The sequence below is a fragment of the Onychostoma macrolepis genome, chromosome 11, assembly GCF_012432095.1.
Source record: "Onychostoma macrolepis isolate SWU-2019 chromosome 11, ASM1243209v1, whole genome shotgun sequence".
In the NCBI taxonomy this organism is placed as follows: Eukaryota; Metazoa; Chordata; class Actinopteri; order Cypriniformes; family Cyprinidae; genus Onychostoma; species Onychostoma macrolepis.
This window is the reverse complement of record NC_081165.1, coordinates 6,477,163-6,490,401: the sequence shown is the minus strand read 5'-3', so window position 1 is coordinate 6,490,401 and position 13,239 is coordinate 6,477,163. Positions and strand designations below refer to the sequence as shown.

The window sequence follows — 13,239 nt, the reverse complement described above, 5'->3', positions numbered from 1 at the left end:
AAGAAGATCTAAAATGCAAACTCTGTAAATTATTTTTGAATCAGTCAATTTAAATGTCAAAAAAAAAGATATGTAGTAGAGAGCATTTCGGAGCGTGTTTGATGGATACTGTGGATTTTGTAAAACTATTTATTTTTTAATTTTTTAAATACTTTCTGATTTTTGTTGTTTCTGTGTTTCAAGTGTGTCACTGAATTATTATTATTATTATGTCTTTATTTTTAAAGATACATTCCTCTCCTAACTAGGTTCAGTGTAAATTACAGGTAGGTCATTTCTGGTAGTAGCTTGTAGTTTTTTCTACATAAGTGCTATAGGAATGATGAACTGGAAATAAATAAATACTGAAATAAATAAAGCAATACAAACATTGATATAAATAAACAAATAAATGTAATGAATGATTGCAAAAAATTGAAAAATAAATGACTGACGAGTGAATATTGACATGTCCTATGACATGCCAAACTTAATTAAAAAAAGAAGCTCTTTCTAGATTTTCCTTTAATGATTCTAACTCATTCTTTTTATGAGCTCATATTAATTGAGTGGAATGTTTGTAATTTTAAAATTGATTTAGTAGTTTTTATTTACACATCACACCATTTCAAATGAACAAGAAGATAAAAGTGAAAAGTTTAAAGGTGATCAGTTACAGAACTTCTAATGAAATTAGCTCACTTTAAATCCATGCATATCTTGAATTGGAAGAAGAAAATCAAAAGTTGAATGGTTTTGGAACAAGATGGGGTGTAAATTATGAGGAGAGCTATCCCTTTAAATGTGTCCCTGCCTTCTGATGAATATTGCTGTGTGTGGGTTTCAGATGTCTATTTTTAGGCTGTGCAGTAAGGAATCTCCTGATGGCGGTGCATCTCTTCATTGGACCGCAGCAGGCCGCTTCATTGTGTGCAGGATGTGTGGAGCTGTCCGCGGTGCTGAGCGCCGTTAGATAACAGCTCGTGTCTCTGACACTTCACCAAACCACACGCGCAGTTAGCGCTTATTTGATCAAAATTCTGTCAGAGTTAGACAAATGCATGTTTCTGACCTATTTCTGGTGTTCTGGTTTAAGCTCATTTGATAGGTTCAGCATAATCATGATCACCAAAGAAAATCATTTTTACTCTTTCCTTTAAAAAAAAAAAGAAAATTAAGTTGTACAGTGTCTAAATGATTTATTTTTATTTTTTTATGGAACTATATTATATGAACTACTGTATATTTGCTGACTGCATTTATGTCCATGTTTTTTTTGACACCCTCACACCTCTTGTTGTTCATGGAACACACAAGTACATTTTTAAAGAAATAATTTTACATTTTTTCAATATATACACATACATACATACATACATACATACACATATATATGTATGTGTACTGTGTATATTTATTATGTACATATAAATACACACACATAGAGTATATATATTAAAAATATTTACATGTATATACATTTATATATTTATATTCATATATTTTATATTATATATAAATATATTTACTATATAAACATAACATATGTTTCTTAAATATATACATGCATGTGTTTGTATTTATATATACCTAATAAATACACACAGTATACACACATATATTATGTAAACAAAAACTTTTATTTTGGATGCGATTAATCACGATTAATCGTTTGACAGCACTAATATATATATATATATATATATATATATATATATATTATGAACTGCATAAAAAAAACTGCAGCATGCAGGTTTGGACCAACCTGAGGGTTTTGAGAATAAATGACCTTCATGATGTATTTTAAGCTACAGATCCTTCTTGAGGTGTAATGTGCTGCTGCCAGCTCTTGGGCTGGAAAGTGAGAGTTTGCCTGTATCGATCTGTATGGTGCCTATGCTTCTCTTCATGCGGGAGCTGCAGGGTGAAGATCTGTACGAGCATAATTCAATCTGAACGGCAGCCATGTCTGGACACACGGAGCAGCGGTGCAATTCATCTTCCTTAAGAGACACAGACAGCGCCGTTCTCCATTAAAACCAGAAGACGTGTCACAAATGTCAGAGTCAGTGGCAGGGTGGACGCTTCATCTGCAAACTCTCTTCTCTAGCGCTGTACTCTTACTAATCATTAAATGTCCACTGCATGTGTATCATGCATATTAACGTGCAATTTGCATATTAATGCTTATGATGAACCATGTGAGGGAAGCTACAAGTGTCTTAGAAAGTAATTAAGCTACAGAATGTAGTTAACTACATTAAGTTTCTCAAGGAAACAATTTATAAACAATAAACATATAAAACACCATAATAGAATTTGTCATTTAAGCAGAACTTTCCTGGTTCATGAACTAGTCCAAAACATCAGCAGCATTTCATTAAGTGTTCTTATAAATAAAGAAGACCTAAAATGCAAACTTCATTTAAATGATCTGTCCAAACAAACCCACTGACTAGAATGAATTGTTCATTCCAGCACTATAGAGGAAGGATCATTTCAGAGCATGTTCGATTATTACTTCACAGCTTGTTCAATCGTGAAGATCATGCAAGATTTGATATGACATGAAACACAAAAAATGAGCACTCCCTTGTGATACTTGTTGGACAAACTGGGTCCTTACTGTAGAAGCTGCTTCACTATGAAAACAGCTGAGCTGTTGTCACATTACTGAAAAATAGTCTTCAGTTAGTTATTTGCTGTTTTCTGTGTGTTCCCTTCCTATCATCGTATGTCTGTGGTTTAGATTCAGTGTTGTTTAGCTTCATTAGTTCAGTGCACATATGCATATTATTACATTCACCCAAAACAAAAAATGCGTACATCCTCAGGTTTCTTCATCAGATTTGTAGAAATGTGTCATTCTCTCACTTGCTCAGAAACGGATCCTCTGCAGTGAATGGGTGCCGTCAGAATGGAAGTGTTATTATGAATTATGGACTCGAATTTTAGCAAGAAGCAACAGTTTGAAGACAAAAAATATCTTAATGGTGGATTTGTTTCAGCTTTTGTCTTCTCCAGATGTTAACTGATGGACTGGAGTGTTGTGGATTATTGTGATGTTTTTATCAGCTGTTTGGACTCTCATTCTGACGGCACCCATTCACTGCAGAGCATCCATTGCTGAGACACATTTCTACAAACCTGATAAAGAAACAAACTCATCTTGCATGGCCCGAGGGGAGCACATTTTCAGCAACTTAGCATTTTTGGATGAACTATTCTCATAGGTTTGACGATATTATGCCAGATTCACATAATCATATAATCTGATCATAATATCAACTAAAAAAAGTGTTCACCCCCTTTGTAGGCAGCTTGGCTTTGTTAGTAACATGCATTGCAGCTTTGTTTCCAACCTGAACATGAACTGCTCTATGATAATGATGAGTATCTGAGAGTTTCTCGCCGCAGCTCTCACTCAGCAGCGTTCCACGACTTTAAAGATCTCATGAGCTATTCTTTTCTCAGATCTAGACTGCACTGGAATAAAAGATCATTTTCCATTCCTGGAGTAATTGAATCCTTGATCATTATGGTGATTGATAATACTTGCTCAGCATTCTGTTCGCTTCTTTATGCTGCTTTAATGCTTTTGTGTTCCCTGCACATTTTACGGCCCGGTGGCTTGATGTATGGCCTTCACCTAAAGGTTATTCTTCCAGTGCACACTTCATTAACTCTAGAGGCCTGGAAAGCGCTCTTTCACTGGATTCCCTCACTCTGAATGCACAGTCATGCTCGCTGCTGAGCACTGCTGATGGAGATCGTGCGCTTCAACCATCAGACGTCCAGCAACGAAAACAGGTTTGGATATTACATATATAACTTATATATTATACACTCTTAAAAATAAAGGTGCTTAAAAGGTTCTCCACAGCGGTGCCATAGAAGAACCGTTCTCTTTCTTACCGTTTTATAATCTGAAGAACCTTCTTCCGCCACAAACAACCTTTTGTGAAACAGAAAGGTTCTTCAGATGTTAAAGGTTCTTTATGGAACCATTTAGACAAAAAGGATAAAAGGATGTAAAATCATTTATAGTGAAGACAGATGCACAAACACACATTTCAGCAAAACCTCAAAAAAAAAAATGTAGTGTTGAAAAGGATAAAAATGTCTGTGATTAATTGTGGTTATGGTTGATAGCTGCTCTGATATTGTGGTAGTGTGTATTTCAGGTAACTCTGTCCCTAAACAGCAGCATGTCAAAACTAAACTAACTGCTGTTGATTGCTTTACATGTCAGTCAGACTCTTTTCTTGGTCAGAATAAGATGCCACGAGCACCAGATTTTGTGCCCAGAGGGAATGTTTGGAAATTGACATCCATTGTAAACCACCTCGACATCAGTTGGTTAGAAGTCAATGTAAAAATGGCTCAGTCAGTGAAGTTAGACCTGAGAAAAGCTTATGCAATATTTGAGTGCAAACCACTGCCTTGGTATGTGTGCAATATAACACAATATAAAATGTGGCTGAAGAGTCAACATACATTTTGGGGCAACTGTGAACTTGTACAGTAACATTAGTATTACATCAAACTTCTGCAGCAAACGAGCATACATGTACCTACAGTACAAAAGCAGCTGTTAAACTACTGGTTAATATGAACTAACCTCAACATTAAAGTGACATAATTCTGTCTATAGATCTGTCTATAAAATTCTGACTTTGAGCTGTTTTGTTGAAAATAAAAGAAGATATTTCTCTACATCTTTTTGATCCCATTGACTCTTACTGCATTGATTAAAAGCACTGGGATGTTTTTTCACATTGAACAGAACGAATAAAAACAAACAGGTTTAGGGCAACAATAAAGGAGGACAATTGTATTGTGGGGGCCTAGAAAACCCTGTGGGGCCTTGGTTACATTTATAAATTAATAAGAAGTGCAAATATATATAGGGCTATATATTTGTTTGCAAATCATTTGTTGTAAAATAGGAGAAGTCTATGACAGCTTCAAAGATACTCACACTCGCTGCCCTCTCCAGGCGGCTGATAAAAGGACAGTCCCAGAGAAATCAGCGCCGCAATCTCCAGGATAATGAGGGTCACATCTTGTAATGCTTCCCACACTAACTGTAAAAAAGTTTTTGGCTTCTTTGGAGGTATAAGATTTTGCCCGAAGACTTCTTTTCTTTTATCTAGATCTGTGGCAACTCCATCCAAACCTGTGGGGAAAACAGCAAAGACAACCATTACAAGTCAGCAGAAAACATGAGAAGAGCAGCTTCACATACAGCCTGTCTGATACTGCCGTGGCTTTCAGTGTGAATGAGGTCAAAAGGTCACTTGTAACCATGGCAACTAGGCATCTCAACTGTTGGCTCAGTCAGATTTGGGCTGTTTGCCCCTGCTGGTCGACCCTGTAACTACAACACTCTGACGGTAAAATGCAGTAAAATCTGATTTTTTAATGCAGTAAAATCGTTTGCGATACTGACAGCTGTTTGCGTAGCTTCTCAGTGAACTAATGCTCTGTGTAGTAAATGCTGCTCTATCTGAAAGCATGTGAAAATAGCACATTTAATAACAGGTTTTTACTCCAAACTCACTTCATAACATCAGTCGAGTGTTTGAAATAAATCCTTCTGTGAGATGATGTGGCTTCTTACACAGAACAACATATTTAATAGTATTCTAAGCAGTGATAAAGGCATTGCATTATAAATATACTTTATTACAATGAAAATTATAATAATAAGAACTCAGATAAACCATATATTGTCGTAGCCGTGTGTTTATTAGTCACGCTGAATTAATGAAAGCAGTTAAATCTTCTGTTTATTCAGCTGCAGCGATTGGCATTTCCTGGGTTTCTTCTTCGGGGTGTATTTGGTTTCTCTGGCCTTTGGATGGAGATTTACTGCTGATCACAGAACCGTGCTTCACTGAAAGATACGCATGACAATCGTAGACTAGTATGACTAGTTGCGATTTCGATTTCACTTTGATTTATCGTGCAGCCCTAGAACTGAGTGCTGATGACGTGAAGCTTGTGTATTTCCAGAGGCTCCTGCTCCACCCGATCAGCTGCCATTGAGATGAGTGTGAATACTAATGGACGGCTCCATCAGTGTCTCAGTTCCCATGCAGCATCAGTTCAGAGATGTAACGTCTCTCTTCGCTGCGGCAGAAAAAGGCTTTACATCCAGTGCCCACGAATGGAAAATGAGCAATCCATCTCTCTGTGTAAGATTGGGTCCTCATGTCACCCACAGTCTCCAATTACCCTGCTGACTCACAGCTCAGGCTGATCTACACGCTTACATAAAGCCCTTCTGCATTAACACTCAGAGCAGCAGCGCAGCTTCAGAGACGCACACTAGTCAGGGAGCTGCCTCGACAACTAGTCAACTGATCTGAAGCAAGTCCTGTATAATTAGACTGCTTTCAGTTCTCCAAACTCTGACAAGATGCAGTTCTTAAGGCACTACATGACTTTTACAATCTGAACAGATTTTTAAACACTAGGCAACATGCACTAAACGACTGAGGATCACACAATCACAATCATAACAAACTCAGGCAGAAACTGTGCCTTGTTGCTAGGAGACACATGACAAATGAAAACAATATGGGCCTCATTTACGAAACAAACGTATGACAGAAAATTGGGCATATGGTCGCTTCTACGCAAAACTTGGAATTTATCAATATGGACGTGAGCGGTGGCTACAATCAAACCTCATGTCTGGTCTCAGGTTTTTGAGTTACCTGAACTTGCATGCACCATAGTAAATCTGGTGGAGAATTGTATAATAACAGCATTTTGTTCATTTAGATTATCTTCCTGACCGACAACCGAAGCTCATTAGTCGATCGGTAACCAGTAAGATTAGAATATTTTTTTAACAAAAAAACAACAGACCATGAGGATTCACACATTGTTGCATCATGCACCTGCAGCGCTTCTGTGAACGGAGAAAACCAGAAATTAAGTCTACAAAAGGAATAAAATAAATAGGACTGCACAAAATATATTCCTATAGGCTACGCTCCTTTTTGTGACACTCTTAATGCATTTTATTTCTTTATATTTTTATTTTATTAAACACATTTGATCGCACAGGCGCCTCACATGCACAAAATCAACATTAGTTCTAGCGTTGCTTGACATTTAAGCACCCAAACAAACATTTTTACGCATGTGAAGGATTTTACGCCAATATTGGAACATAAATGAAATATAAAGTCATAATAAACAAATACATAATAAATAATAGTTTAACAACCAAATAATGCAAATATGGCAAAAATGGAAACATTTGGATTCTTGTTGAATGAGACAGGCTCGTGAGCACAATGCCGTTTCAGCTTTGTTTGTGTGCTGTTTATAATAAATGCCACTAGCTTATAGCGTGTTTATACAGTTTAATATATAATTGTATATCTGCTTATTTTGTCATTCTTGTTCTGTAATATTGTTAAATGTAAAGGATTTGTTGTGGAGTGAAAGTAACTAAATAGGCTAAATAATGTTTATGTTTGTAAAGGTTTCCTTATATTTACCAGTATTTAATATACAGTACATAAAAAATAAATAATGTAATTGTTTGCAATTACAAGGTTAACGGGTGTTTTGGGAGTAAGATCAGTTTCTCTGGGTTTTGTTAAACTCTAGGGGCGAGGCTTCTAAACCGGGGTGTTTTTAAGGGCGTGATATTCAAACAACGATTGTTTTCTGCCGCCACATTTATCAACGTGTGATCATTCGTACGATGAGATTGGCGGCATACGAATGTTTCATGAATCACACGTGAACTCTGTCTTAAGTTGATTTGTGCGCATGGATCTGTGCTCGTTTGCACGTTAGATTGATGAATGAGGCCCTGTGTATAATTGGTTCAAAATATCAAACGTTCAAATGTTGGTTCAAAAGTTGGATCTCCTTCGACTGGATGGAATCAGATTCTGAAGCTGAAAGCACGTAGTGTATTCCAGCCATTTGCTGTTTACAAAATACATTTTTAAATACATTTTTGTTTTACGGTTTTCACAAAAATATTAAGTAGCACAACTGTTTTCTTTGTAAAAAAAAGAAATAAAAATAAAATAAAATGTGCCCACAAATTAACAATTTGTTCCTAGAACTTATTGTTTATTTTTCTAATTTTAGTGAACTTGTTCCCACAGATTAAGAATTTGTTCCTTCATTTTATTAAATCATGGCCACATAATAAATTGTTTTGTCTGATTATTATCAATAGTTGTTGTTAATATTAATAATAAGAAGAAATGTTTCTTGAGGAGACATTTAACATATTAGAATTAGAACTGCAGTAATGTATTAAGGCTGAAAATTAAGTAAAAATTTTAATACATTTCATTTTACAATATATTCAAATTGAAATATTTTAATCAAATAAATGCAGCCTTGATAATCAGAAGATGATAAGATTTCTTTCAAAAACATAAAAAAATTCTAACCACCCCCAAACTAGGGACACTAGGGATGGGAATCATGGGGAATTTAACATAACGTGTTTGAGACCAGATGCTTTACCCACAGAGGAATCAAGCAGAAAAAGGTCAACCAGTATGCACTATGACATTAGAAAGACATACATAACTTTGATAAAAAATGCAACTGACAAGAATAAAAAGTAATGCCATTTGGTGAGAAATCAAAGTACAATGAGCTGGGAAAACTCAAAAACCCTGTGCGATCCTGTGGATAATCCAGTCATGAACTCTGGCGTGTGGAAGCAGGATCTTCAGAAAGCTTGAGTGATCAGTGACCACTGGCCTGTGCTGCGGTGGATCTCCACACTCGTTCAGGAGCTGGCAGCGGCAGCTGGACAAACCTGATGGGCCAAGCCTTGTTTTCCAGGGTCCGTGATGAACAGGGTTTGTTCAGTCAGTTTGTGGATCCAGCTGTGCTGCGCTGATTCAGAGTCTGGCCCGCTTTCACCAGCAGCTGCCCTCGCTCTGTGACCGCGTGTGTCTCTGTTACTGACCGCTGCTCTTTCAGCTGTCATACACACCAACGAAACAATATCAGGAGTGTTCTTACACCGAAGTGTGCTACGAACAAGCTAATGGAACAGATAGACTGTGATAAAGCACACTGTTTAAAGAACTAGTTTCTACATTACAAGCTGAATAACAGAAACAGTTTCTATTGTGCCAAAAGAACAAACAAACATTTAAAAAAGTTGATTGAATTGAAGATTTAAGATATTTAAGCAAAATATCAGACAATCAAGTAAATTAACAAAAAATAATAATAATTTAAACAAACTGGTTAACAAAAGGGAAGTACTTCACAATACCCAACTGATACGAGAGGGAGGACAGTGAGTTTTGTCATGTCAAATTGACACTAGTTTGGGGATTTTTTGATTGCTGTGATCAAAGCTGAATTTGTCTTCAGTGTCACATGATCTTCAGAAATCATTCTAATATGCTGATTTGCTGCTCAAGAAACCTTTCTGATTATTATCAATGTTCAGTATTTTGTGGAAACTGTGATACATTTTTTCCCAGGATTCTTTAATGAATATGTGACCCTGGACCACAAAACCAGTCATAAGGGTCTTTTTTTTTTTCCTGAATGCTGAATAAATAAGCTTTCCATTGAAGTGTGGTTTGTTAATATTTGGCTGAGATACAACTATTTGAAAATCTGGAATCTGAGGGTGCAAAAAAATCTAAATACTGAGATCTGCTTTTGTGCTCCAGGGTCACATATAAAGTTTAAAAAGAACAGCATTTATTTGAAAAAGATTATTTTGCAACATTATAAATCTTTTGATCGATTTAATGCATCCTTGCTGAATAAAAAATATTATTTTTTTTCTTAAAAATCTTACTGGCCCCAGCATTTGCAGTATAGCTCACTGGAAAAGAGCATCAGACTGAAGAAGAAGAAGTAAAAAAAAAAAAAAAACAATTCAGCAGCATTGCTACTTTTAGTTCCAAAAACTACAAATAACACAAACACTACAAGTGCTGTGTTTTTAAGACACTGTGTCATGCTAAAAGAAGTGAATCGTCTATGAACACGTTTTCAGACCTCTGAATCCCACCTAGCTGTTTTTGAATGCAAGAATGTGACACCCGCATAATAATAATAATGTCAAAAATACATACTGGCATTTCTTCATGTATGATATTTGACCTTGAGATTTTCTGCATAACTTTGAGATGGTGTCGGAGGAAACGCATCCTTCAGCTGACACCAGAATTATCATCAAACAAAGTCGACACCGAGCTAAAGCGGCAAGAAATAAGATGGTGGCTGCTTCCATGGGAACACCAGAGAAACCCAGAGACTGTGTTTCAGAGAGAGCAAGAGAAGGAAGCAGCGTGTGACACGAGGAGGGGAAGGCAGCCGCTGGGAAACAACGCACAGGTTGCAAATAGCACAGTGTGCTAAAAATAAACTCATTACACATTCCATCTTAATTGAGAGAGTGTGTGTGTGTGTTTGTGGAGGGATCTCTGGCGCATCCGTCCCACCCGGCGTGAACGCTAGCCCAGCTCCTGTGATCGCCCGACCGCATGCATGTACTTCAGCGAAGCCGGGCTCAGAGCACGCCTGTCATCACGTGATCAGGGCATTAAAGCTTTATTAAAAGGAACAGGAAGACAGCATGGGGAGATATAAATATGTTAGTGTTTCATGCGGTTTAGACTGCGAGTCATAAACACAGTCATTAGCAGGTGTCGGCAAACGGCTCAAACATGCTGCAGTGATAAAAACCAGTCAAAAGACAATAAATCACTGCATGCGCGACACGAATACAGATTCATCAAGGTGCCTCGTGCACTTCAGAGCCTTCAGTTATTAGACTCTGAGGCAGCCTGTGAACGTAAAACAGCACATAAGTCTGTCAATCATGTTCATTGTTCATGCCTCTATTTATAGCTTTCCTTAAAAACAAAAACAAACTATATATACATATATATATATATATATATATATATATAAATTATTATATTATATATTATTTTATTGATACCACAAGAGCAATGCACGTACAACTGAAGAGCACATTTGCTAATCTAATTTAAAAATGGCTTATTCTGCGTATCACAGAACATCTAAAGCCACAGCAGAAAAATCGTTAAAAATAAGTGTATTATACTGTACTGAATGTGCACTCATAAAGGACTTAAAATCTTAAAATTATATTAAAAAAAAAAACGTACTCACAGATAAATATAGTATTAAAGAAATAAAAGGACACTCAAGTGTACTTAAAAACTGACACTTTCGTTTTTTTCAGTGCTTTTTAGAAAACAGAAGTAATTATGAAGTTGCATATATCTTTGTATTTAAGTCCTACTAAAGTGGGTCAATAAAGCACTTTTAAATAACTGTAACACATTTTCATTCCATTGCCAATTAAGTGTCATTAAGTGTCTGAAAAAATTAGATTCAGTTCACTTGAGTATATTGTAATAATGTGTACTTGTTTTCACTAAGGAGGGGAAGAAGTTCACCAAAAGCACATCTGACTTCAGTGCGTTAGACGGGAATATAGCGCACATGTCCTGTGGACGACTGCTGGTTTTTGTCCATACCGCTCACTGTATATTTACTGCATGCTTATATTTGAAACAACAGATGAATAAATGCTGGAAGAGTTTCACAATGATCTACGACCAGTTTATTTCCTCTAAACCTAAAGAGGGTGCATTTTAAAGCACACTGCACACTTACATGAGTTTATGAAACAATGGAATCAGCATTAAGATGAAGAGCGAACGAGGGAGTGAAGAATGAAGGAGTGAAGCTGACCTCATTACTCACTGAACAAGTGTGAATCGACGCGCTCTGGGGACTCATGACACCACTGAATATCATATTAATTAGGGTGTAAAACCAGGACACATACACACTCGTCGTGCAGCGCCGTATATGTGGGACAAATATAGACGGAGATCAGGGAATAAGTGTGCTTTAAAATGACGAAAGATTGATTTCTGCACTTTGTGTGAACGATGGCTCGCTCACAGACGATCTTCTCTGTGCTATTTATTCAGATGCAGCTCAAACTGTGCTAGAATCAGTTTTCAGTGGAGATATTTGCATATGATACGATATTCAAAAATTACCCTTTTAAAAGAGAGAGGGAGCGAGAGGACCTATAATATTGCATATTTTAATGCCTAGCTTTTCCACTGTGGATAAAAATAGATCACCATGGAAACCCTACACATAAAGCGCTGTGGGTATTGGCTGGGCACTGCAGCATATGCAGATGATAATACACGAGAACACCTGCATTGATGCACATCTGTACGTCACTGCGCTCCATCAATGCTCAATCAATACAGCCACCCGACGGCTAAATGCCATATTTAATTGTATGTGAATCAAAATGAAGCTTGGAGCAACAGACAGGCGGTCCGCTGTACCAAAATGGTATCCAAAATGAATAAATGAAACTGTGCTGTGAAGTGGACAGAATAACAGCACTCATATGCATAGAGCGCAGCATCGTTTGCATGGAAAGCTGCATCCCACACTGAATTCCTGTGTCATTAGTGACAAATTAGTAGTCAGTTATGCTTTATTTTAAGGTGTCCTTGTTACAGTGTAATTATACATTTAAGTACTGAGTAATATTAATTAGCTACATGTACTTACTATATGGTTAGGATTAGGGTTTGGCTTAGGGTTACTTGCATGTAATTATGCATAATTAATTGTTATTATATTAATAAGTGCATGTAACATGTTTAACAAGGACACCTTAAAATAAATTGTAACCATAGTCTCCCATTATAACAAGAGTATCCCAAGCTAACTGTGCTTGTATTAAGTATATCTCAAATCAACCAGTTAACTGACTGACGACAAACTCTGGGAAGATGGCTTGTGTCAGTGAAATGAATTGTCCATTGCTGGTAAATGTCTATCACCACATTCCCACTCACATGTGATGATGAATAAATACTTCTACTTGAGCTTCAGCATAACGCATCACACACACACACACTTAACATTTCCTAGGGTTTCTTGGTCTTTGCAAGATATCAGAGATGAAATAGTTGTTTGCTTGCAGTGTTTTGTTCAGACGTACTTTCTATGGCATTTTGCTGAATTAATATCTCTATGTTATGGAGGTGTGTAAAAGCCTATAGTTCACTGCTGAGTCACATTCTGTGACAACTCTGGATCCTTCACTAATAAAATAATAGAGAAAGCGCTGTGACTAGACAAGCAGACTTAAAGAACAAGCACTCCAGCACAAGATTTCTCCATGAACATGTTCGTCTTGGCAGCACAATATAACTG

The 13,239-nt window shown here is 36.7% G+C and overlaps 1 protein-coding gene across 15 annotated transcripts in view; it reads right to left on the bottom strand.

Moving 5' to 3' along the window:
* Positions 1 to 13,239, bottom strand: part of atp2b2 (ATPase plasma membrane Ca2+ transporting 2) — a 147,429-nt gene that overhangs the window by 50,561 nt on the left and 83,629 nt on the right. For all 15 annotated transcript variants that reach the window (XM_058791058.1, XM_058791070.1, XM_058791055.1 and 12 more), the window contains exon 3: positions 4,961 to 5,158. In XM_058791058.1, the coding sequence (XP_058647041.1) occupies positions 4,961 to 5,158 (198 nt within the window). The remainder of the gene's footprint in view (positions 1 to 4,960; positions 5,159 to 13,239) is intronic.